The sequence below is a fragment of the Convolutriloba macropyga genome, chromosome 8, assembly GCF_964194025.1.
Source record: "Convolutriloba macropyga chromosome 8, txConMacr16.3, whole genome shotgun sequence".
Classification (NCBI taxonomy): Eukaryota; Metazoa; Xenacoelomorpha; order Acoela; family Convolutidae; genus Convolutriloba; species Convolutriloba macropyga.
In genome coordinates this window covers 15218467-15245337 of record NC_134475.1, presented here as the reverse complement: position 1 = coordinate 15245337, position 26871 = coordinate 15218467, and the positions used below count along the sequence as shown (strand labels likewise).

At 34.9% G+C, this 26871-nt stretch overlaps 1 protein-coding gene across 1 annotated transcript; it reads left to right on the top strand.

Annotated features, from left to right (window-relative positions):
- Positions 1-1499: 1499 nt before the first annotated feature.
- LOC142343961 (cytochrome P450 2G1-like) lies at positions 1500-17642 on the top strand. The gene is made up of 3 exons (XM_075395370.1): positions 1500-1762; positions 14039-14387; positions 16355-17642. The coding sequence occupies exons 1-3, from the start codon at positions 1620-1622 to the stop codon at positions 17324-17326; spliced, it is 1464 nt and encodes a 487-aa protein (XP_075251485.1). The 5' UTR covers positions 1500-1619; the 3' UTR covers positions 17327-17642.
- Positions 17643-26871: the final 9229 nt, after the last annotated feature.

The window sequence follows — 26871 nt, the reverse complement described above, 5'->3', positions numbered from 1 at the left end:
GCTCGTTAATGATCAGACTTTAGCTCGTTAATGATCAGACTTTAGCTCGTTAATGATCAGAATTTAGGCAGACTTTGACTAGGAAGCTCGTTCATGTAGGCAGACTTTATTATGACGCTCGTCCATGTAATCAAAAACGCACTTTACCCCCCCCCCCCCCCCCCCCCCTGTGCGTTTTTAATTGTCTGATCATTAACGCACACCTCGACCTGGGTGGTGTCAGAAAACGGCCATTGGGTAAGAAGTTGAACCGTGATATACGAGGAGTTAATGCTGGGCTGCAATTTTGGCATTGAAAATTTTCTATACAGATGTAAGATTCTACCAGGGTCCCGTTTAACTATGAAAGAATTCAAGTTAGAGATTAGTCACTTCATGAAAAATTGCTCAAAATCTTAATTATTTTGATAGCTATGACAAAAATAGCGTTTCCAGTAAAATCAGAACAGCTTGCGTTTTGATATTGTTGTAAAATAGTATTGTTTTAGTTAAAAAGTATTATTGTTGAAGTTGAAAACCTTCTTTCATTCTAAATGCTCATATATCACAACAGGTGTAAATGCACCCGGTACGAAGTGTCAACGCTAAAAAAACGCAAAAATATGCAAGATTAGCGGCGAAGAGTGCGTTGAATTTGTAAAAGTTACGCTTTACACCTTGAAAAGACAATATCGCCGTTTCTGAGCTTATATCTGACATTTTTGACACTTCTAAGCGTAGGTCTTGAATAATTTTTAAACTTCACGTTTTTAAGCGAAGATTTTATATATAATCAGTGCTTAAATTTTCGCATTGACATCATATATTTTAGCGTTGATCTTAATGAATTCAATTTTTAAGTTTTAGCGTCGATCTTACTTACCCTTGCGTTTAAATCATACAAAAAAAACTTTTAACTGAGCGTTGATCATACAAATCTTAAATTTATTTTACAAATTGTTTTAGACCTTTTAAGTATTAAACTTGTGTGCCGAGTGTGAAATAATGTCCTTTTCTTTACTCATCATCCCAACAGTACAATTGTCAAAACTTTCAAAAAATGGAATCGTGAAAGTTGAAAATTTTGTAAAATAAAACAATTTTTGTGCCGGTTTTAGAGTCACAAAAACTAATTTTTGCCATGTTCATGTTTGATGCATTGGTTGGAAATTTTTCAAAACTATTGCAATATTATATATGATTTCTGATTCAAATATAAGTTACGCTCCCCGTGACGCATGTTGCCATGGAATGCAAAGTCGTGGTTTTGTTCTCAAAATTTGGTATGCATCAGCAGGGTCCTAATAAACATCATTTTGATGATAATTCTCTCATATCTCATTAACATTTTCTTAAAATATGTCTAATATCATCTTGAATCACATGCAAAGGTCTTGCAAGTTTGTACACATTTAGAAGTATTCGTGCCAAGAGTCTTATAAAGACCTTATCAAGATATTTGAAATTTCGTTTGATTGGGATTACCGATACAGCTGATAAGAGTAACAAATTTATGTTTGTTCAGAATATTTTCTCATATCAAACTACATTTATTACTAGATGAGGAATAGCAAACTGACTGCTTTTATGTTATCAAGTTTACAGCCATATGTATTGGCCATTGGCTCATTAGCTTAGTTATGTTTGAGTATTTTGTTGCTTTGTTGCTGTTACTCGTAACAGTCTTTTGGCACTGGTCCAGACCCGCGAGACTTCCACCAGGACCCCTTACTCTTCCAGTGATTGGCAATATTTACAATATCAGGGCTGACGAGTATTTCATGCAAGTGCTTTTTTATATATATTAGAATTTTGTGATTTTTTAAACTAGATTATTAGAGTTGATCACCAGGTCTTAATTGGTATGTTTGAGGAACGAATAAATCTACCCAAATTAGTAGGTGAAATTTTTGAGGCAACTACAAGCAATGGAAAGGCTACCTCAAACACTGTATTGAAAGCCTACCCAGTAAAGCCCTATCTCAGACAGTGTAATACAAAGGAATGGCAATAACAATTCTAATAATACAGTCTGAAATAAATTGATTTATATACCGCCCGCCAACCATTATATCGTCAAAATTTAAAATATACAGCAAACATTTTTTAACAATCATTTCTAAGCTCAAGGGAAGGCCTATTTGTTCCGACCCCACTTGTGGGGGGAGGAACTATATACTCAAATGGGTTTTTCTTGTTCCGTGAATTTTGGCCGACCGATATATTCATCGTAGAGAAATGTGCATGGTATCATTAAAAAGCTCGAAAGCTCGTCCAGCGTAGAATTCGAAATTAAAAAGAGTTTTTAGAATTTCGTTTTTTTCGAGGAGTTATCGAGGTTTAAAGTTTCATGTGAACACTTGATATTTGGTTCACTTTTGTTCACTTTTACCGTAATTTTCGTTCGAATTAACGTTTTTTCTACGAAAAATTCAATACAAAACTAGATTTCACGCCAAAAAGTAAATCAATTTTAGGTTTTTAAAAGACGAAAGGAGATAATAAAGACTAGTTCTAGTCTTAGAGGGAAGTTTAATGTATAAAAAAAATTCGAATTAGGTTTGGGAGCTCTTTTCTTAGAAAATTTTGCAATTTTTTTGTTTTTTCAAGTCACCTAGAGACTACTAGACACCTTTAATATCGAAGTGCCGTTAATGACAAACCTCTTTTACGATCAAATGAAGCCCAATGAACAAAAAATTTGTTTCAAAGGGATAGCTCATGTTTTTTTTGGATTCGTATCTCAAATTTCGTAATTTCAAATGAAATTTTGATTTTTTTTTTGAGGTTTTACTAAAGTTTTATAATCCTCTGACTTAAACTTGTTGACTAAAGGTGCAATGGATTTGCTAATGAGCATTAAGTGAACCTATCTAGTGCGGTGAGTGGACAGCTAATGGCTGTTAAGACTTTGAAAATTAATTTTCGAATTTTTTTTTTAAAAATTAGTAAATCATAAACTTATTTTTGTGAACTGTAAGTCCGTCTCAGTAAAAACAGTATTGAACTTCTTCATATTACTGCAACATAAGTTAATCTCATTGGCGGTTTTATCAAATAACTATTTGTTATACGTCTTCAATGCCACAAGATTTCAAATTTTTTTGGACATTTCGTTTTATTGGTTCATTTTGAAATCTTATCACGTCATCCTAATATTAATGGCTACATCTTCCTTTAGTGAAGACGTCCAAAGGATCGTAGATAAATTTTTCTGCGAGAAAAATATGGTTTAAATGGCTTCAGCACTTTCTTCTCCCATTTTTCTAAAGAAATTTTGGTTTTTGCCTGTATTTGTTGTTTTTTTTTTCATAGTCATAAGACATATTGTGATGTCTTATTGATTACCTAGGAAACATAAACATCCTTGTATTAACATCGTGGCATAGCTGAGCGTATTCATTGAATTCCTATGAAGGCTTATGAGTTTAATGGCTGTTAAAACTTTGAAAATGTTCTTTTTTTGAAATTTTTTTGAACATAAATCAATCTTAAGCTGATTTTCGTGGATTGTAAGTCAGTCTCGGCAATGACAGAACTGCTTTTTTTACATCAACAACAATTTATCTAGTTAGCGGTTTTGTCTTCTAACTATTGGTTTTTTTGACTTTGGTGCAAGAGTTTTCATAATTTTTAAAATTTTTGGATTTTTTTTAGTAATTTTGGTTCCTTTTGAAATCGTATTACATTATCCTAATATTGATAGCTCCCATTGGCTTAGTGAAGACGTTCAATGGATCGTTGAAAAAGTTTTCAGAGAAAAAAGCTTATGGTTTAAATAGCTTCGACACTTTCTTCTCTCAATTTTCTACCGAACTTTTGGATTTTGCCTGTTTTTGTTGTTGTTTTCATAGTCAATGACTTGTTGTAATGTCTTATTGATAAATTTTGAATGACAAACATCCTAGTCGTCTCATCGAGGCAGAATTTAGTGTGTTTAATTAAAACCGTTGAAAATAATTGAATTTAATGTCTTTGATATTAGGGCTTTTCTCAAAAACTTCGTGGTTTTAATATCCTTGTTTATATTTGTTGTTTTTCAAGTCATTTTGTAACAATAGAAACAATCACCTTGTTGTTAAAAAATTAATTGAAAATAGAAGAGTTTATACTGAAAAGTTTATTCTCTAATGAATTTGAAACTTTTCTCTCTTAATTTTTGTGAGTTTTCTGTTTTTGCTTTTTTGTTTTTAGGTAGCCGTGAAATTCTGATCGGTCTCATAAACTTGTAATGTTGCCTGTAATGTTGCCCATAAACTTGTAATGAGTGATGTTACCCGAAGCAGTCAGTTTAAAGCCAATAGTCTTAAAAATTATGATATTATACATTTCAAAGATTTTTCAATTTTTTCAGTTTTTTTGTTTTTTTCGTCAACTTATTCTCGTCATTGAGAAGTCCACTCGAATTCCTTGAATTTCCAAAAAACAACTTGTCTTCTAATATTATGTCGTAACTGATGTTTTGTTTGGTGGACATTATGCGTTTTAATAAAAAATATTTTGAGGGATGTATTTGTGTTTCTTTTTCTCTTTTCTTTTAGCTTATTCAGGTAATAACAGATCCCAATGATTTTCAAATGTGGCCCAAATGAACGAGCTTCTTTTCTCTTTCAGTATAATTTTAGCTGAATGAGTATAAATGTATACTGAAATAAAATTAAATAAAATTCAGATAATAGCTAATGATTTTAATTTCAATAATTTATGTTATTGTTCGTAAATTGTTCGTTTTTTTGAGATTTTCTGCGTATTTAGTTTATTCCTATGGTTTAGTCTCAGCAAAGACAGGTCCCATTAGTTTCATATTGACTTTTTAGTAAATTTATCAGGATTTATTTTGTTAAAAAGCTAAAAAATTTTTTTAGACTTTTGAAATTAATTGGTTTTAAGTAATGTTGATTGATCTTTGACTTTAAACTCATTTTTTTTCTATGTAAAGTTTTTACCTAATCTCATTATGAAAAACATACAACTACTGTATATTTAGCAAAAACTAAATTTGTGGAGTTAAGGTTTTATCTGATTGCAATTTGACGTTGTTACTAGGTGCTTTTAAAATTATATATTTGGTTTCTGCCGTGAAAATTTTGTTTTTGCATATTTTGTTGTTTGTATTCTCTCATAGTCTTTTTTTCGGTAGATCTCGTGAGCGCTGCAATGAGAAATGGCATTATGTAATTCAATTTGTAGTTAGGTTTTGTAGCATTTTTTTAAAATTCAAACATCTATTTTTGTTATCTCTTCGTTTGGTTGACAATTATTCATAAATGTAGATGAGCTCGGGTCGGAACATCATGTGCGAACGCACATTAACGAGCCGCCTTGTTTTCTAGACATTTAAAATTGATTTTCTCAGACCCAGTAATGATCAATTTGTCAATTTGATAAGCTTCTAAAACTAAAAGTGAAAGAGGTGGACTATAAAATGGAATGGTTTACGAGTAGCAGTGTTTTGTCGTTAGCAAAATTTGCTACTTTATTAACGGATTAATGAGCATCTCGAAGAAATTCACAAGACATCAGAAACAACGGAGTCTTTCCACAAATGTTCTAAGAAATGTCTGCTTTGATTACTATCATAGGCAGGAGAACAAAAACAATAAGTTAAAAAATCGATTTGAAACTTTAATGATTTTTGGTTAAAAAATCAATTGATTTTGATATCAACTCGGACTATTTTAACAGTTGTTTTGTAGTTATAGAAAAAAAATGGCAGAGCATTTCTGTGAGAAAATATTGGACCAAAATGTTCTCTAGGATTGCCACGTCTTCATCTTCTGAGCAAAATTTTACTGAAACTATAAAAACTTGCAAAATGATTTTTCATCTCGTCATGATGTCATCAGTCATTCTCTATTTGAAATTTCTATCTCAGTAATGTTGCAAAAATTTATTCGACTCTCAGATTTGTTTAATCAGGCGTCAGAGCTTTGATCAGCGTTGAAATTGGCTGATGCAATTGGCTGAAACAACTAATCAAAGGTGTCTCAAAAGCTCAAAATCAAAGAAATCGATCCTAAGTCATCGATCCAATAGTCTTTTAAAATTCGTTTTTGAAAAATTTCACTAAAAAGTTTTAAGAGAATGATTGATTTCATTGAAAAAATCAAGATAAATCATTTGGGGTTCCAGTATGTTAAGACGTGTACAATTGCATTGATTTCGTTCACTCAAATATCAGGACATTCTGCAGATAGAAATATGACAATACTGGCTAGTTTCATTAGCCTAAAAAAGGGCATTAGATAATGTTACAAATTTTGACAAAGGAGGTCAACAAATACGGACCTCCGAGGTACCTATTTCATTGTTGAAAAAATCCAAGGCAATTTGTTGAATGCCGCCACCCATTCTCCAAGATACTGAATTTAGTGTATAGAGATCAAACTGAGTCCTTTTTTCTTGATTATATAAATACGTTCCAAATACGTTCCATAAATACGTACATTTGGCCAAAAAGAAAACTTATTGCCCGCTTAAGAAAACTTAATGACCACTTATTTGCAGATGATACTTCAATTTTTCAGACCACAAATTGAAAATTGTATTTTTTTGAAACAAGTTATCAACAACAAGCACATCGTTGGAGGAGGACAAACTAAAACTGAGCAAAAAAAAACATAGTTTAATGAACTTTGGGGAATTTTAATTTAATTGGAGAAAAATTTTAAAAAGTTTCGTATCTTGGATTTGTTATGGATCGTAAGTTGAAAATTAAATCCTACAATAATAAAAAATATCCGAAAATGATCAAATAGTGCGACGTTTTATTTCCTTCAAAAAACCAACTGTTACTATTTTATGAAAGCAATGTGAAGTCAGTAATACCTAAGGTCTCATTGTTTATGGTTTTACCAAACTGAGCTAAATTTGTTTAAAAAATGAAGTTTTCGGACAATGCTAACCAAACAGAATTTCAATTCCGTTCAATCAACAATGGAACAAGCTGTTCTATTTTTTAAATTTAAAGTTTTGAAAACATTTAGCAAATATTTTTGACAACTGGTGAAAGATAAGCCCACAATTAATTTAATCAATTTGCTACTTGAAACTCAACAAGGATGCTCGTTAAAGTGCGTTGGCACATGATGTTTCGACCCGACATCATCTACATTTTTTACTTAATTGTCAACCTAATTATGAGATAATTAAAAAAAGATGTTTGAGTTTCAAAAAATCGATACAAAACCGAACTACAAATTGAATTGCAAAAAACCATGCCTCATTAAAAGGCTCACAAAATCTGCCATTAAAAAGACTACGAGAAAAAAAACAAGCACCAAAATAAGCAAAAACAAAATCTTTTCAGCGAATGTGACAAAAGAAGAGAAAAAGAAACACAAATATTGACCAGTCACAATATTTTATGAAAACGCTCACTGTCCAACAAACATAGCATGCGTTACGACGTGACCTCAATGAAAAAATAATTATCGAATTACAAGAAATTAATGGAACCTCTCAGTGATGAGATTAAATTACAAGCTGAGGAAAAGAACAAAAACTGAAAAGTATAAAAAAGTTTGAGAGCCAACAATATCGTAAACTTTAATACTATTCGCTAAAAATTGAGTACCTTGAGCAACATCATTCAGTCAATCCTTAGATAGAAGCCTATCAGACCAGTCAGCATTTTACGACTACATGAAGAATTAAATGTCAAAAATAGCAAATTCAAAAAAATTTGAGAAACCAAAAATGGTCAAAAACCAATGAAAAAATATTAGTTATAAATTTTCTAATCCCATATAAAATTTTAGCAGGAAGGGGGTTCTTCTTTTTATAACAATATAACTTCAAAGAATCAACAAGTATGAACAAATATGAAAAAAACGATGAAATTTTTAAAAAAACCCGTTATATCAACGACGTAAAATTCAATAGCTTTCAACGGAAGATAAAAATAAGCTAAGTTATGTCTCAATGAAAAAGAAAGGATGTTTGGCAATCATACGTCGTCAATTGAACATCACAATAAGTCTTAAGATTATGAAAACAACAACAAATAAATGCAAAAGACAAAAATTCAGTAGAAAAGTGCGAGAAGAGAGTTTCGAAGCAATTTGAACCAAAAGAGTTTCTCTGAAAACTTAATTTAAGGTCCATTGGACTTCTTCTTTAAGCCAATGGGAACCATCAATTTTGGGATAACGAGATAAGATATCAAAAGGAACCAAAACTACAAAAGAATCCGAAATTCTTTTTGAAATTTTGAAATCTCAAGGCATCGAAGTCGTAAAACCATAAGTTTGCCAATAAACCACTTACCAGATTGCTTTAATTACAATGAAAAAGAATGGGGTCCTGTCGATACTGAGACTGACTTACAGTTCATGAAAAAAATTTCATAAAGGTTAGTGTCCAAAAAAGATTTTTTTAATGTCTTAACAGCCATTAAATTTAATAGCTCTCAACTGAAGTCAATAAAAACGAAAAATTATGCCTTACTAAGAAGATAATGATGTTTTTCAATCCTATGTCATCAGTAGGACATCAAAATAGGTCTTATACTTATGAAAACAACAACAAAAGCAGGCAAAAACCAAATATTCAGCAGAAAAGTGCAAGAAAATGAAGAAGCCATTTAGACAACAAATTGTTCTGTAAAAACTTTATCTCTGACCCCTTCAACGTTGTTTCAAAGCCACTGAAAACGATCATTATTAGGATAATCTGATAAGATTTCAAAGTGAACCAAAATATTTAAAAAAGCGAAGTCATAAAACCAATAGTTAGAAGATAAATACACTAGCCAGATTCATTTTAGTTGCAATAGGAAATATGGAGGTCCTGTCATGACTAAGATTGACTCACAGCTCACGAAAATTAATTTAAGATTTGATAATGCCCACCAAAGTCCTAAGAAAATATTTTTTAAAGTCTTAACAGCCATTAAATTCAAGAGCTTTCAACGGACTTGAAGGAAATACTTAATTACATGGCTTGATGGGAAGACATGGATGTTTGTTATTAATATGTTATCAATAGGACACCACAATAAGCCCCATGGTTTTTGAATACAACCACAAACACAAGCAAAAACCAAAAAAAAATAAATGCTGCAGATATTTGAGAAGAAAGTGTCAAAGCCAGTTAAACCATATATTTTTCTCTGAAAACTTTATCTATGATCCTTTGGAAATTTTTCCAGCCAATTGAAACTGCCAATATAAAGATAACGAGATAAGATTTCAAAAGGAAACAAAATTACAAAAAATACACAAATATATTTTTTTTGAAATTACAAAAACTCGTGTTATCGAACTCGTCTTACCGATAGTTAGCAGATAAAACCACTTACCAGTTTTAATTTGGTTGCAGTCAAAAGGAAGGGGTTCCTGTCATTACTGAGATAGATTTACTATTCATGAAATTTATTTCAATAACGGCTAATCGAAAAAAAAAATTGGAAAAATATTTATTAAAGTCTTGACAGCCCTTAGCTGCCCCCTCAATGCGCTGTATAGGTTTGCCTATTGTACAAAAGAAAGCTACATTAATTTTTAGCTGGCAAGTCTGTGCAATGGGACTCCCAAAAATAGGAAAAATCTCAAAAAGAATATCAAAACTTCATTAAAAATTTCGAAAAATCAGAGTCGAAGACAAAAAGACATGAGCGATGACTTGAAAACGAATTTTCTTTGATTGGGTATCATTTGACTGTAAATAAAGTTTGTCATTAGTCAAACATCGATATGCAAATGACAAGTCTCTAAGTCACTAAAATCCAATAACAAATAGGAAAAATTTCTAAAAAAGAACAGCTCCCAAATTGAATTCGAGTTTTTTTGTATAGTAAAATTCCTCATGAGCCCAGAACTAGCCTTTTTATTGATCTGCTGGTAACACAGGATTGTTTTTTTTGCATGAAATGTACCTTTGTAAAAAAATATTTATAGAAAAGCCTTAATTTGAACTAAAATTACGCTAAATTGAACAAAATCATGCTAAATGTTAACAAATATCACATGTTTACAAAAAACTTTAAACCTCGATAACTCCTTGAAAAATAAGAAATTTCAAAAAATTTCTTTTTAAATTTAAATTCTACGCTGGACGAGCTTTTTAATGATACCTTGTCACATTTCTCTACGATGAATATATCGAACGGCCAATAATGACTGAACAAAAAAAACCCATTTGAATATATAGTTCCTCCCCCCACAAGTGGGGTCGGAACAACTAGGGAAATTTTAATAAATAGATGGCTTATGGAAACTGGAATTCAATCTTATCCCTGTTTGCGCACAATTTTGTCGGATGCATGACTTCAATGTACTTAGAAACCAAAAATCAGTATTTTACTTTTTGAACAAACGTTAGGCTTTCTCACGAGTATCCAATTTTTACGATACGAGTTTTCAACTTGACTAGACATATATCTGCTTGGGATACTTGTTGATGATGATGATGATGATTTGTTGATGAATGCAGTATTCGTAAAACTCAATTCAATTCAAATCGAAGAAAGTTCTCTGATGTACGATTAGGGGAAAAAGTAATTTAGAGATGAAAAGACGTTTGGCATAGACATAATGGAGAATAGTCTGATAGTCTGCAAAACTAAAGATTTCTGCAATAAAACAAACAATTGAATTTTAAAGAAAAGCTTAACGGAACTGCATCGTTTTTTGTGGAGCTTTACGGAACTGTTCTGTTCTCAAGTTTCTGTAAGTCGCAAATTTCTGTTGCCAGATTTCTTTTCTCGATTATTTTGCATTTAAGAGCAGTGAACTTTGACATCCCAGTCTAGACCTCCGCGAGTGAAATCTGCAAGCTCGAACGGAAAAAGTCATGAGAATAGCATGCTCCGCCCCACAATCATTTCAACAGACTCTTGATTGATTTTTGTCGACAATTGGTTTTAGCTCGAGCATGTTATTTTTTTCACGCTGGATCTTAGTCCGACTCAAAATGTAATGCTGGGCATAATATCACCTAAAATTTGATACTGGAATCACGTATGGGAGGAAATTTGATTGAATTTATATGATCCACATATGTCTAGGCTGGGGCATCAAAGCATAACTACCCAGATTGAGGTCCAGACCCAAATTGGATTATGATCAGACCCAGTCGAGCGCACACCCGTGTGTTCCCAGACCGAAATTACAGGGTCTGGAAGGAATTTCCAGCGCACTTCAGTCTGGAGGATGGACTGGAGATGGTCTGATCAGAGGTCAATTTGGTCTGAAAAGTCTGATCATAGGCGGATTCGAGCGCACTTGGGTCTGATCATAACCTCTTCGACCGAAATTACAGGGTCTGGAAGGAATTTCCAGCGCACTTCAGTCTGGAGGATGGTCTGGAGATGGTCTGATCAGACGTCAATTTGGTCTGAAAAGTCTGATCATAGGCGAATTCGAGCGCTTTTGGGTCTGATCATAACCTCTTCGAGCGCAATTGGTTCTGATCACAAATGTTTTCGAACGCAATTGGGTCTGATCAGGGACCATTTCGAGCGCAATATTTTTTCATTTTTTTGTTTTTTTTACTGAGAGATGTTGGCTCTGCTAAGAGGCAGCCATAAAGCAGCGTTCTGATCAGAGACTCACCTAAAGTCCGATAGCTCTGATCACAAAAAAGGAATCCAGCTGATAGCAGAGGCCGGTTCCCTTCAGAAGAAGATTTGATCAACTGGAGAGCACGATGTTTCTTATGAAAAGCTGTCTAAACTCATTTATTGAGTAAGAAATATACACTAAACGGTTCACTAAAAAAATTGTTCTCAACAGTTGGGTTTCGTTTTCTTTAGCAATACTTTTATAATTGACTTTTCCTTAGATGAATTAAATACTGCAAACATCAGTTTTTATGAAATGAATATATTATAGAAAAATCGGGGGATTTTTTCAAAAGTAAAATTTTTCTCTGATGAGACAATTTTGAGCGCACTTCAGTCTGATCAGAACCGGTTTCAAGCGCAAATGGGTCTGACCGTAAATGCTTCGACCGCACCTGGGTCTGATCATAACCTCTTCGAGCGCATTTGAGTCTGATCATAGTCTGATAAAGGTCTGGGCAATGGTTTCAATTTGAGTCTTAACCATGGTCTGAAGATGGTCTGATCAGAACACCTCCGGTCTGAAAAGTCTGATCAGAGACCTTTTAAGTCTGGAAAGTCTGATCAGAGGTAATTTGGGCCTGGAAAGACTGATCAGACAAATATTTGGGTCTGGACCTCATTCTGGGTAATCTGCAAACTTCTGAGCAACCTTGCAATTAAGCATTCATTTGTCTTGTAAGAATCTTCCAAGATAGCCATTTTTTGCATGATTGCTGCAATATCTTGCAATATAACTATCAAGTATTGCTTGGCGTAGTAGATACTTCTCATGGCTACAAATTGTCAAATTAATAGATAATTTCTTTGAGTTTTCTGTGGAAGAATTTGATAGACCAAAAAACTATTTGTTTTCAAATTAAAACCTGAAAGAAGCAACAACCATTTTTAAAGGTTAATTTTTAAGTGGGACGAGCATTTCGAAGCTAAGAAATCTATAAAATAATCAGGCAACAAAAATGGAAATTCCCAACTACCAACCTAAAAAAATTATTTTTCAAGTTGATGTCAAATTTCTAAATTATTACCAAACTAGTTTTCAATTCTCTCTGCATGCAACTTGAAATGAATATTTCAGGTTATAAACAATGTATAAATATGTTCATGTTATTTATAAATAATTATTAATTAAGTGTTATAAATCATGTTAGAATAAAGTTAGAGTAAACCATGAGAGAATTGAGTTTGAATTGAGTACGTTGCGCCATGAGGTATGTTAGCACTTGAAAGGAAGGTAATTAATTATGGCAAGTAGAGCTGCAGTCTGCAACTAATTCATGCACACCTAAAGGCAAGACAAATGACTCATAAGTTGTAAAATCTGCAAACTGTAAATTGTAAAGTTTGACATGAACATAGAAATGAGCATCCTAAATAACAGACTAATTTTCTTTACGATTCTGCTCTTATTTGCACTGTCACCAAGGTCCGGGCCGATTCTGTACAATGTTCAGTTTTGCAATTGCATACTTGTCTTACAATTTCCGGAGGTACGTATCACGTAATACCCAGGTTTAGGCCTCGAGCTATGAAAAGACCATGGTCGACAAAAAGGTGGTATGAAAAGACCATGCTGGACTCAAAAAGCCCATGAAAAGAATTTAGCTGGACCTAATCGTTAGCTAGACTTTGGCTCGACCAAAATTTTTGATGCTGGACTTTAGCTCGACCCAAATATGATGCTCGACTTTACCTCGACCTAAAGTGTTGATGCTAGACCCAAAAAATTTATATTTGCACTGCAAATTGGTCTTTGCTTTTAACGTACTCAACGGGTTTTACCGTTCAAATTTTTCAATGTTTCTCATATTTTCCAGAAAAACGAACTGTGCTTTTATAAATATATTTGAAAAAAAAACGACTTATAGAACCAAATGAACTATATCATAACAAACTAAACTCATGGATGATGAAATGTCGATTGTTAGAACTGTGTTAACAAGCTGAATTCAGTCAAACAAATTCGCTATATTGCTTAATTGCGAAAAATATTTTATCTTAAGAATTCTTTATTTCTTAGGATTGTTTGGCGGAAATCCACCTGTTTTTCGAAGTTGGACTGCCTGTTGTAACGCTAGTTTGGCGTTGCTGGTAAATGTTACACAACTACAAAAAAATTATAGAAAGGTTAACTGTTATTAATCCCACAAAATGCGATCCTCGACTCGTGAAAAGACCATGCTCGACCTATTAAAAGACCGTGCTCGACTTTAATTGGCTATGAAAATACTTAGCTGAACCCATGAAAAGACTTTACGTTGACTTTACCTAAGTTCTGGACTGTGTATTTATAGTCAATAAAGACCCCCCCCCCCCACTAGAATTACTAGAATTATAAAGTCTTTTCATAAGTCGAGGTCTAAACCTGGGTACAATTGGATGCAATTGCAATTTTTTGCGTGCGGTGTATAGGTGACAGTAATTGAAGATGTAAGAGCAGGGGACTGGGGAACTAACATGCAAGATGCTGGCCAGTGAGTGATCTTGTACTTTTAGAAAACGAATGGAGAACTTGCACAAGCAGTATGGTCCTATGGTATCAATATGCGTGTGTGGCCGGGGTGTCTGGGATGTCTGGATCCAGGACTTTGACCTCATCAAGGAAGTCCTGCACGACCCTCGATTCTCATCCAGGACCGCATTCAGTCTGTTCGAGGAATTGGGAAACGACAAAGGAATAGCATTTGCATCTGGAGAGATGGCAAAGGTCAAGAGGAAGATGACACTGCAAATTATGAGGGCGTTGGGCGTCGGGAAATCCGTTTTCTCATCTGGAATTGAAGAGGAAACGGACAGTTTGCTCAAATACTTTGAGAAAATTACGAATCAAGACTTCTATATCCAGGTTTAGTAACGGTTCAGTATAGATTAACCCAATCATACAAAACTTGGGGGTTGTATGATTGGGTTATAATAAGCAAATACTTTCAGTGCTGTTTCATCTATTAACCGCCAATCCAGATAATTTGGAAAATAGCTACATACGCAACTTAGAACAGAGTTAGATAGATACAATCGAGCAAAATACACGAATTATCAGCTTTAGCAGCGCAACGAAAGCCTGCTAAGAGGAGTCAGGCACTATCGAAATGGCGATTATCGTAGTGGCGAAAATTTTTCGACCTTTTAAGCCCAGAGGAGAGCTTCAAAACTGTACAAACTCTTATATCTGATTTTACATGTTTACTTTAATGCATTTTTGTAAAAATTTGACGCAGTATCTTTATTTTTATTGCCATTAAGGACGGGGTCGGGATGTATTGAAGTACAAGTTATATTTTATATTGAATATTAGATTACTTATTTGAACTAAGCTAAGTATTCAAATACCTCATTCTAAAAATAGAATAACGCAATTGGATAAGCCATTCAGATTATGTAAATTTTTCAACAGACATTTTACCGTTGAACTTTTTGCCATATAGAGAGAACCGATCAATATTGCTGCAGCAATTCAATGTGAATGGAATTATCCCTTCATAAAAACTATATACCAAATCAAAAAGTACAATGATTACGAAAGTAAAAGAGAAAGTAATAAATTAAAGTTAGATATCACAAACCAACACGAATTTGGAGTTAATAAATAAATCTAATTCAAAATTGCTAACCTTTTGTCAACTATCTCTATTGACGAATAGTTAGAGATAATTTCTAATTCAGAGCTTTCTTGAAAAAGAACTATAAGTCACTGATAAAAATCTAAGTTAGCAAATTTTTCACTAACTTTCTCGACCCTTTCCTTTTAAATTAAGTTTTAGGTCTTTGAATACATAGTTTAGCAATCAAATTGTGCTTAAAATTATATCTATGTTAAACTTCTATAAATCTTATATAAACCTCATAACCAAGGTAGTTAGTCAAATTTACTTATTCAAATCCTTTAGTGTTTTTATGAAACCTATCAGGTTTAAAAAGATAGCGTATACTAAAGGTACAACCATCAAGCCAGAAGTTTAAGATAAATTTTGCACCCCTTGCCCTTAGTATATCTTACTTTCAACATAGCTCATTTTGGATTTATATCCATTGCTTTGCGCAGGATTGAAATGGAGATTTCATGGGAAAAAGTAGCGTATCTCCACTACATTATTTGTATGTCCTAAACTTCTCATTGCATTGAATTTGCAAACGAAGACATTTTATTCAATCTTCTTTTTTTAACTGAAGTTTCGCTCAATTTTTAAAAAAGATTCCAAACGCAAAAGATTTCAAACCCAAATTTTAAAATGATATGTTTCGATTTATATCACAGATCGAGGTTTTCGTTTTTCCTGGTTTATAACGCACATAGTGTGTACGGTGCGTTCAGAAAATACACAGGAGGGGATTTTTTAACGAGCAAAGCACATAAAATAAAAATCTACCTGGAACATTGTAAAACTATTGAACTCGGGACTTGCAGTTGAATTGGCAGAGTTTTTGGCTTTTGTTGTTTGAAAAATAATGAAACAAATATATTAGCAACCTCTTGTATGGAAATCTGCCAACGTTCAGCACAAAGGTTTTTCCAGACATTAGATTAAAAAACTTGGACTGTGATAGTATCTCGCCAGCAAAAACTGAAGTTATTTAATTTTTGCAGTTATTGCTTCTTCTTGATATTTTATAATCAAAACATTACTTCAAAAACTAAAGTGGGAAAAGAAATTGAGAGTTGTACGTCAGATCAAATTTCTTTGAAATAACGTTTGTGAAACAACAAATAAAGTGCTTGTTTCTGGTATCAAAATATTAATAAAGTGTTGTGTTTTTCTCCCAAATGCTCAATGTTCACTATTAATATCATAATAAAATCAATGCAATTTTTAGGGATCATTTGCGTATGCGACAAATAACATCATTTCAAAACTGTTGTTCAACTCATCGTATAGTTTCGACGACGAATCCTTCATGGAAGTTCATCTCAAAATTATGAGATTATTCCATTTGTCGAATCCGACTCAGCTTATATTCGTCCTTCCGCCCATTTTGGCCAAGTATATGCCCGTAACCAAGGAGATAATGAAACTAAGACGAGAGTTTCATCAATTCATGCTCCAAAGTTTTATGAATAGAAAGCCAAGCAAACAATCTCCGAGCGACGCCGAGTGTGTTTCGGATTATATTTGGGAAGCTTTCGATGAAAAATTGGAAACTGTTCCTTTTCCCAAAGAGGATATTCCATACGTTTTGATTGACTTGTTCATGGCAGGGCAGGAAACAACCACTACGACTCTTTCGTGGGCAGTTTTAAACCTTCTTCATAAACCGGAAGTTCAAGAAAAAGTTTATCACGAACTATTGAACGAATTTCCGGAGCGTGAACAGATTATTGGTTTAAACGCAGTTACTTCATGCAACTACACAATGGCGACCATTCATGAAGTACAACGCTTTACCCCAGTGTCTTTTAGCGCAATTGACCACACCGCAAATGTTGATGTTGAGAACCTGCGAGGGTACCGGATTCCGAAAGGTACCCGAATGTACCCACAATTTGCACTCATGAACAAAAACCCCAACTTCTGGAAGTACCCTACGGAATTTAACCCAAAAAATTTTCTAGACCAAACCGGAACATTTCAGAAAAGTCAGTACTTGACGCCGTTTTCGGTTGGACTGCGATCATGTCCAGGTGAAAATATTGCTAAAATGGAACTTTATTTGGTGTTCGCAAATTTACTGAGGAGGTTCAAAATTTGCCCCCCTTGTGATGGGAAAATTCCACCGCTGATTCCAAAAGTGGGTTTTGTAATGTCCACGCCGTATTATGAAGTTCAGCTGCGAAAACGAGATAAATAGAAGAGCTCAAAATTGAAATTGGCATTGAGATCCCGAGTGATGGGTGAACACAAAACCTGCGACAAACTTACAAGCTGATTAAAAATTTCTAAAAAGATTTTTGCAAGCTTTTTTATTCATCTTGCACGTTTTTCAATTGTTTTTGCTAGTAATCTTGCAAGAAGAACCTAAAAGCATGTAAAAGTCTTACAATTGTCTTTGTACTCGTATGCATATACTAGCATTTATGATTTCTGGCAAGATACTGACACGATTTTGAATTCTTTCATCAATTGGAATTCAAAAAAATAACTTCAAAATTTTAATGATTTCATCATCTTTTCAAAGGGGGAGAGCACATTTTTGTAAGAAGGCTGCAAAATCTTTTTTTTTCGAACAAGTAAATTCAAAATAAAACTTAAACGAGGAGGCTAGGTAATGTGAGTTTGCACATAATGTTTCGATCCCTCTCATTCAGATTCCTCGGATTATTGTCTACCAAATCAAACAAAAATTAAAAATTTACGAAATAATATGAGCGACAGTTCATGCTTTGCTATTTAGATCTTGACGTATTCTCAAAATAGCAGACGTTGAAACTAGTGAAGTTAATACTTGTGAAGTTTTTATTCCAGTAGAACGAACAAAAAGGACCGAGAAAAATTTTAGCTGAGCCGCCAAATTATTTGATTTTGAAAAAGAAATCTCTTAAACCAAGTTTTGCAAGCAGAAAAAAAGAGCAAATTGGACAAGTCAACAGATAACTTTCCCAAATTTACTACGAAACATAATATCCTGAAATCTGAATTCTTTCATATTCTGAATTCTTTCATATATCTTTTAAAATAAATTCTTTCATATATCTTTTAAAATCAAATTATCACTCAGAAAAGACGTGGTAATGGTTATTCAGCACAAAACTTAAGTTATTTTTCAGAAGAACACAAAACATACAACTTGGATGACCCCTACTAAATTTTAAAAAATTTTCCTTAATGCAGAAGTCCATTTATAGAGTGAGGTAGGTCATGAACGCTACAAAAAAGATCAAACGATTTATTGATACTATCCGCATAGCTTGAAGTAAGAAATGACATCACTAACACAATATCAGCTAGAGAAATATATAATTCAGCGAAAATGGTCTCTTTCGTTTTCTCGACCAGTAATCAGCTGGTCGTTGCAAAGATCGAGGGAGACGACATGTTTCTAAAGGAGGACAGCACAGATCTAAGAAAAAAAGAAATAAAAAATTTTCTTACACGATTACGTGGTTCTTATATAAAAAAGGGAATAAAGTTAAAAGAGCTCAAACTTTTACGAGAAGTTAAAATCTTTTTGAAGTTTATTGTGGTCAAATTGTTAAAAATTCGTAACCACATTTTAAAACATGCAACCTTATGTTAAAGTCCGTAACCAATTTGTAGCGTTCAGTAACTGAAAATTGAAAATACTGTTACCTACAAAAAAGAGCTGAAAAACACCAACTCAGTTGGAATTGCAATGCCGATGAGATCTGTTGCAATTGGAAATGTCGTACACAATCAACATTGTGTACTTGATTTTGCAATGCGAATCACTATTAGAATTTCTGTTGAGTGTACTTGGTACTTGTTCGGCGAATGCACTTAACACAGTTTTGTATTTGGATTCGCTTAGCAAATCGCCTATCTGACACTTGTCTATTTTACTCAGATAGTAAATACGCCTGACAAGACATAAGTTAAATTGAGCAACTGTACTCGAGATTCAAAACTAAGAGTATGAGATTTATAATCAGTTAGCAACACAGATGTCATAACGAATGTGATCAAACAATTCCCAGTGCGGGAATTAGGGCAACAGAGATAATATGTGAAAAAAAAGCGGTAGACAGTGAACTTAAGATGACTTTGGAATACTTCCTTCAAGATTAGGTACAACGTTAAATAAGTACATCGTATAAAAATTTTACTGCACCAAATAAAATGGTTATGTAAATTATATCACCCTTTTTAGTGAAAATTAAAACACAAAATTTGAAAACTTTTATAACATTAATGTTTATATACTAACACTTATTCACCGGTTAAATAGTTATCAACAACCTATTTACTGGGTATCATAGCTAGTCATAATTAATACTGTATGGACATTTTAAGTCTACATAACCTCTTCTTCAATCATGAAATCTTCTGGTGGACTCTGAATTGCTGGGCTAATACGAGGGTCAGTTGCAGAGACTTCACCTATGACTGGCGAGGGAAAGGTATTTGGAATTGGCTCTACTTGAGCCGCAGTATCAACAATTGTTTGGATCACCAGGGCTGCACGGATTCGACGTCACCTGCACGACTTTTCCTACGAGACTGTATGAAGTTAGGCGGGCACGAATTTGTCGAGTCACCAGATGAATCGTCATTTTCATATCCATAGTATTTCGGGCTTTTTCGTATCCTCTTAGTTGAACGTGGGAGGAGTTGATGCAATGCTTCTGCTGGTGCCGAAGTAGAAGGTAATGTTAATTCTGGACGTTGATTCGTTGGTGGAGGCGCAATAATTATATCAGAGGCTATGAATTGTTGGCCGGAATTTGTCTCTGGATATGATGGGGTCTCTGTCGGTACGGGATTGTGTGGCACTTTTGGCATCTTTACTCGCATTGCGCGGGCAATATTGGATCTGTTAGATGAGACACCGTTTGCCGTATCACGTTTACGGTGTTTCATCTTACGATCGCCCTTCTGAATTCGTGTGAATTCTATTGTGTGACTCAGAATTTTTCAAGTATGATAAAAATAATTTCTGATTTTTCATGTACTCTGGGTCCTCTACGGTAAATGTACGCTGTTAATTTGATCTTTCGTTCATCACGGGTGACATATTTGGCAATGTTGCTTTTTCTGACAGTGACCTCCAGCTTCCCGGGTTCGCGAATCGTAAACTGATCAGTCTTTTGCACAACTGAACCGGGGGTTAACACTTCATAGAGCCCGTCAAGGTTCGTCTTGGATTGTCTATTCGGGTGCTTCTTGCGGGCAATATTTAATTGTACTGTATGCTCCTTGAGGGTTATAGGGCGGTGAGCTTTCGTCGAGCGTAAGAAACGGGATTCTTTGTCACCCGCAAGCCGTTCGCGAGAAATGGCTTCCTGAGTGGCCGCACCTATGTTCTTCTCGACTTTTTCGTCACTACGATACTGGCCCCAATTATCTTCTTGTACCAATTTATTGGGAGTGACCGTCTTTTCGTCTAAATAAAGATTTAAAATTTTCTCAAAACTTAAGTCAGAAGAATGTGGTTTAGTACTCATATTGCTAAGCGAAGTAGTGGCTTGTCGCCCAAAGTGTGATTTGAAAGGCGAAATCTTAGTAATTTTATGTTTACATATGCCGAGCTGGTAGAGTATTTATTTTGATGCTGCTTTAATGGTGAAAGAATTTAATTCTTTATTTGCTTATTTTCTACATGCAAGGCGCTGTTGAATTGTACAAACTAATCGTTCTACTAAGCCTATAGATCGGTGATCGTTTGCTGGAGTTGGGATTAGATTGATATTGTTTTTAGTGAATTGTTTTATTTGATTTCTTATAAGACAACGAGCTTGATCTATTCGTAATGAACGAGGAACTCCGTGAATGTGTATATAGTTATCCAAAAATTTATTTACATTAGAAGCATTTGCGTTATCAAAAATTTCAGCAGAGGGGTATTTGGAAAATGTATCAATACATGTTAAAATATAAGTTTCATGATCTGCTTCATTATTAATATTTCCCGCGAAATCTATTTTTATCTCTTGGTTCGGGAATAAACATGGTTTGTGTGCTTGAAATTGCCTTGCGGGAATTATAGATTTTACCTATTGCAGTGCAAGGTTTGCAGTCTAATGCTCGGACCAAAAGGTTTCTATTCAAGAATGGCCACCAACAATGCTGGGCCATACATACCATCCCCCAGCTACCCGGGTGACTGGCATGGAGGTCCTCGATGAGCGCATCCATTAAGGCGTTTGGGATGGCCACCTTCTCGTCCATGCAAACGCAACTACCGCTTACATGTAAGTCCCGCCAGTAGCTATGCAAAATGGGGTTTAATATTTTCGAACGGTCCTCGTCAGATCGGATGATGCAGTCCCTGACTTCTCAATCACCTTGTCAAAGGAGGGTTTGAGGGCTATGAGTGATTGGGGTGCTGATATTTGAATGAAAGGTTGATTGGCGAGGCGTGATTGGGGTTACATTGTCCGTGAAGGAAACGCGAGCCGAAGTTCGGGTGGGACAATTGAGGTTGATTTGTCTTTCATTGCGGACACTTGTTGGCTCATTTTTGATAAGTTTATTGAATTTTCAATTAAATTAATTGAGTGAGAAGACAACTGAATTTCAGAGTGAGTTTGGGCAAAAAGCGACTTTCTGTTGTTTGTCAATTGAGCACGTAAAAAATTTAAGGTATGTGACTTTCGAGTGCTAATTAAGGAAGAAATTTGAGGCTCATTTTTGATTGACTTTTTAAAGTGGCTTAATTCAGTGAATTGATGCTGATTTTGGTAAGCGAGTGACGCTTTTCCGGTATTTTGCATCTCGAATAGTGCTATTTGGGCTCAAATTGTAGGGGAGGTTTTATAGTATTTGAACTATGCGATACGAGTTGAGATTTAATTTGGTGTTTACTTGTGTGAGTTGCAAATAATGCATTTGAGTTATGTGGAATATATAACGGTTTGAACAAGAGGGGATTACGCCCAGCGAGTGTTATTTATTATGAGTAAAGCGTACCCGCGGATTGAAATCACAAATCAAAAATATGATGATTCAGGGTAGTTGATTTGAAAGTATTAAATTGCTGAGCAGGTGTTAACTGATTTTGAGTTAAATGTACTCGCGATGCCGGTGTGCTATCAAATTTTGTACAAATAATGTGAATGAAATTTTAATTAGGTTTTTGTTTGGCAAATGATGAATTATTTTGAGTTAAGCGTACGCGCATTGCGTGTTCACTATCGGAATTAATATTGTGAGAAGAGAGTAGATTTGAATGATGCATTCGCGTGGCGAGTGTTGGATTACTTTGAGTGAAAAGTACGCGCGTTGCGTGACCACTAATAAAACTAAGATTACGTTTTATGGGTAAATCTGAACTAGGACTTTGCGGAGCGAGTGACGTAATGTCTTTCGTTATCAATTTAGGCTTAACGGAATTTATAGCCAATACAATTTTAACAATGCTGGGCCATACATACCATCCCCCAGCTACCCGGGTGACTGGCATGGAGGTCCTCGATGAGCGCATCCATTAAGGCGTTTGGGATGGCCACCTTCTCGTCCATGCAAACGCAACTACCGCTTACATGTAAGTCCCGCCAGTAGCTATGCAAAAAGGGGTTTAATATTTTCAAACGGTCCTCGTCAGATCGGATGATGCAGTCCCTGACTTCTCAATCACCTTGTCAAAGGAGGGTTTGAGGGCTATGAGTAAGTGGGGTGCTGATATTTGAATGAAAGTTTGATTGGCGAGGCGTGATTGGGGTTACATTGTCCGTGAAGGAAACGCGAGGCGAAGTTCGGGTGGGACAATTGAGGTTGATTTGTCTTTCATTGCGGACACTTGTTGGCTCATTTTTGATAAGTTTATTGAATTTTCAATTAAATTAATTGAGTGAGAAGACAACTGAATTTCAGAGTGAGTTTGGGCAAAAAGCGACTTTCTGTTGTTTGTCAATTGAGCACGTGAAAAATTTAAGGTATGTGACTTTTGAGTGCTAATTAAGGAAGAAATTTGAGGCTCATTTTTGATTGACTTTTTAAAGTGGCTTAATTCAGTGAATTGATGCTGATTTTGGTAAGCGAGTGACGCTTTTCCGGTATTTTGCATCTCGAATAGTGCTATTTGGGCTCAAATTGTAGGGGAGGTTTTATAGTATTTGAACTATGCGATACGAGTTGAGATTTAATTTGGTGTTTACTTGTGTGAGTTGCAAATAATGCATTTGAGTTATGTGGAATATATAACGGTTTGAACAAGAGGGGATTACGCCCAGCGAGTGTTATTTATTATGAGTAAAGCGTACCCGCGGATTGAAATCACAAATCAGAAATATGATGATTCAGGGTAGTTGATTTGAAAGTATTAAATTGCTGAGCAGGTGTTAACTGATTTTGAGTTAAATGTACTCGCGATGCCGGTGTGCTATCAAATTTTGTACAAATAATGTGAATGAAATTTTAATTAGGTTTTTGTTTGGCAAATGATGAATTATTTTGAGTTAAGCGTACGCGCATTGCGTGTTCACTATCGGAATTAATATTGTGAGAAGAGAGTAGATTTGAATGATGCATTCGCGTGGCGAGTGTTGGATTACTTTGAGTGAAAAGTACGCGCGTTGCGTGACCACTAATAAAACTAAGATTACGTTTTATGGGTAAATCTGAACTAGGACTTTGCGGAGCGAGTGACGTAATGTCTTTCGTTATCAATTTAGGCTTAACGGAATTTATAGCCAATACTCGATTAGTATGTTGAGTGCTAGATGTTTGTATGTCAGATTTATTATCTAGGTAAAATTTATTATGTTTAACAGCCGAAATATGTTTTTCTTGTTGACGTAATTTTGCATCAGTTTGTTACGGGATAATGTGGCAACTAAAAATTCTTCATCATGTTTAGAAATACTTTTTACTGGTTGATAGGGTTTTCGGGATATATAATCAACAAGTCCGATCTTTGCGCCTGGCAAACGTTCTTTTTTAAATTGGTAGGGTAAACGCTGATCGACCTAGCGTGATAAATGACTGTTATATGATTTATTGGATCAAATTCTTTCAAAACTGAAAGAAGGGCACGATGATCAGTTATAATAATTTTAAAAATATTCCATATACCAGACCACTCCGAGGAGTTCAAGTTCATTGATGCTGTAGAGTTGCTCATTACTATTCAAAAATCTAGATGCAAATGAAATCGGCTTCCAACCATTAATTGTCAATTGTTCTAATGCTGCTCCTAGACGGGGGCGAGAAGCATCCCATTTTATACGTGTTTCGAGCTAAGGGTTGCAAAGACTGTTTCCTGTGTAATTAGCGATTCGTGTTTTTATAGCTTTATAATGTATGGTGTGTTCGTCGGTCTAGATGTATATTGCAGAGATGTATTTTGTACAAAGAAGGGGTCTTAGAGGATAGCCAAGTTGTGCTAGGTTGGGAATAAATTTACTAATATAGTGCACCGAACCAAGGGGGAGCGTATTTTTTAAGTGTATTAGGTGGTTGCAATGAAAGAATTGCAGAGTTTTTAGATTCCAGGGGTGATGTTCCTGATTGAGTAATATTATACCCCAACCATGAAAATTCTTGTTTCGCAAAATGACATTTGGGAAGATTGATACGTAGGTTATCCGCATCTAATTTTTTAAGACAGACTATTACAAGTTGAAAGTGATCTTACGAACCTTTACTTAAAATCAAGATATCGTCAAGGAAACAAAATTTATTTTTAAGGCCAATGAATGTATAATCCATTGCCTTCTGAAACTCGGCGGGCTTGTCTGTAAGTCCGTAAAAACTTGTTTTAAATCGATATGTGCCTGTCATATCCCCGCTTACAATATTGAAATTTCAATGTTTGGCTGTGTCAGGATGGAGGTTCAGTTGACTTTACGCATACTTAAGAACTATTGTAGAGAAACAGATTTTATCAGCTGGTTCTGTTTTGTAATCAGTTATTATTTGTGATATGGAGTCTATCAATGTTTCAATATTCGGCATTTGGTACTTGTTTTTATATATGGCTTTAATGAGAATTTTATAGTCTAAAACTAATTTGATTGTTTGATCTCTTTTAACTCTAATGACTATTGGAGAAAAAAAATGTTGATCGGAGCAATTGTTAAGATTTTCTATGTGTTCTTCTTCAGGAAGTTTTTTAATTTCGTTATTAACTCGTTCCCGTAAATTAATGAGTACACTTCTAGCCTTTTGATGTTTAGGCTGAATTTAGATTTAACAATGTGAAATTTTGATCTGCCAATGCGTGAAAAAAGTTGAGGAAATTGATTTGCTATGTGTGTTTTGAATGGGCATTGAGGTGTGATATTGTTGACCATACTACTTTCAACCGAACAAAGACTTTGAGTGATTGAAACTGCGAGATTTTCAAATAAGTCTCTGCCAATCAGTGGTTTCAATCCATCTCTAACGACTACAAATTCTGCGTCTTCAATCCGCCAACCATTACTTTCTACCGGCGCTTGCATCATTCCAATTACGGGTATTGGTTCGTTAGCAAAGGTCTTGAGTTTTTGAGTAGGTGCTGCTGTTAGCCATCGTGCAAGACAGTAGAATAATTGATTACTTCAGTAGCACGTGATTCGTTGAGAATGCTACACACACTCCCGGAGTCGATGAGAACTCCTACTTTCATTTTCCCGATTTGTAAGATCGTATTTTTGGGTTCAAATTGCACTGTAGTACTGGCAATGCTAGCTACCATATTGTCGTCCAAACTATCATGATCCGATCCACATTGAGATTTTTAATTGGTATCTTGAATTGCATTAACAGACTGTTCAGTTGTATTGTCCTCAATTGAGTTGACATTAGGACGAGTTGGTTTAATAGATGAAGACTTTGGTGTACGACATACACGCCAAAAGTGATTCTGTAAATCACAATTTTTGCACGCCTTGCTTTTCGCAATACATTTGTCCTTGTGATTTGCTGTCCAAGTGAGGCCATAATTTCGGCATAGTTGATTCGTGTGTCGGATGGGGGCTGAAATATTTTGTCGTTGATTTGATTAGCGAAAGGGCCGTTGTGGAGTTATTGCATTAACATGCGATGCGGGTTGTGTGTTCGAAATCTGTAACTGATTTCGTTGTCCGAGTTCCATTATTATGGCCAAGCGTAGCGCTTGTGGTGGTTTAAGAGTTTCTCCAAATAATTCTCGTTGAATTTCGGGATCTTGCATATTGGAAATGAATAGATCTCTGATCAGAGTATCTTCTTGATTTCCAAGATCGCTATTCTGGGACAATTCCTTCAATTTACCAAAGCAATGTTCAATAGAATCCCCTTATGACTGCTTGGTGGTAGGGAGCATGTACCTATCAGAGGTAATGTTTTGCTGACGAATGAACGTAGATTCCATAATTTGCCAAAGTTCCACTGTTGTCAATATTTCCATCTTGAGATGCGGGTTTCTGCTACATATTATGCGTCTTTCTTCGGTGCCCAAACTGAATTATAGCATAGATACGGTCTTCCGATCTGCTTGTGTCCATGGCTTATCGACACACATGATCCCTATCTCCATCTGTTTTTGACATTGATTCTCCCAATTCATCTTCAATTGAGCATTTCTAGCTGGACGTTCTCGTTCTGATTGGGCTGACGAACTAGGTTTTGTACTCTCGTAGATGAGTTTTAAGGGAATTTGAACATTCTCGGGCATTGGTTCAAGCAGAATATCCAATGAAATATTCTCCTTCGCAGGAGCTATTTTTGACTGCATCTGCAATTTTTCCCACTTCAAAAGAGGGTATGCACTAGGTTTGTCCCAGAAGCGTTCAAAGCCAAGTGGGTTCGCTTTTG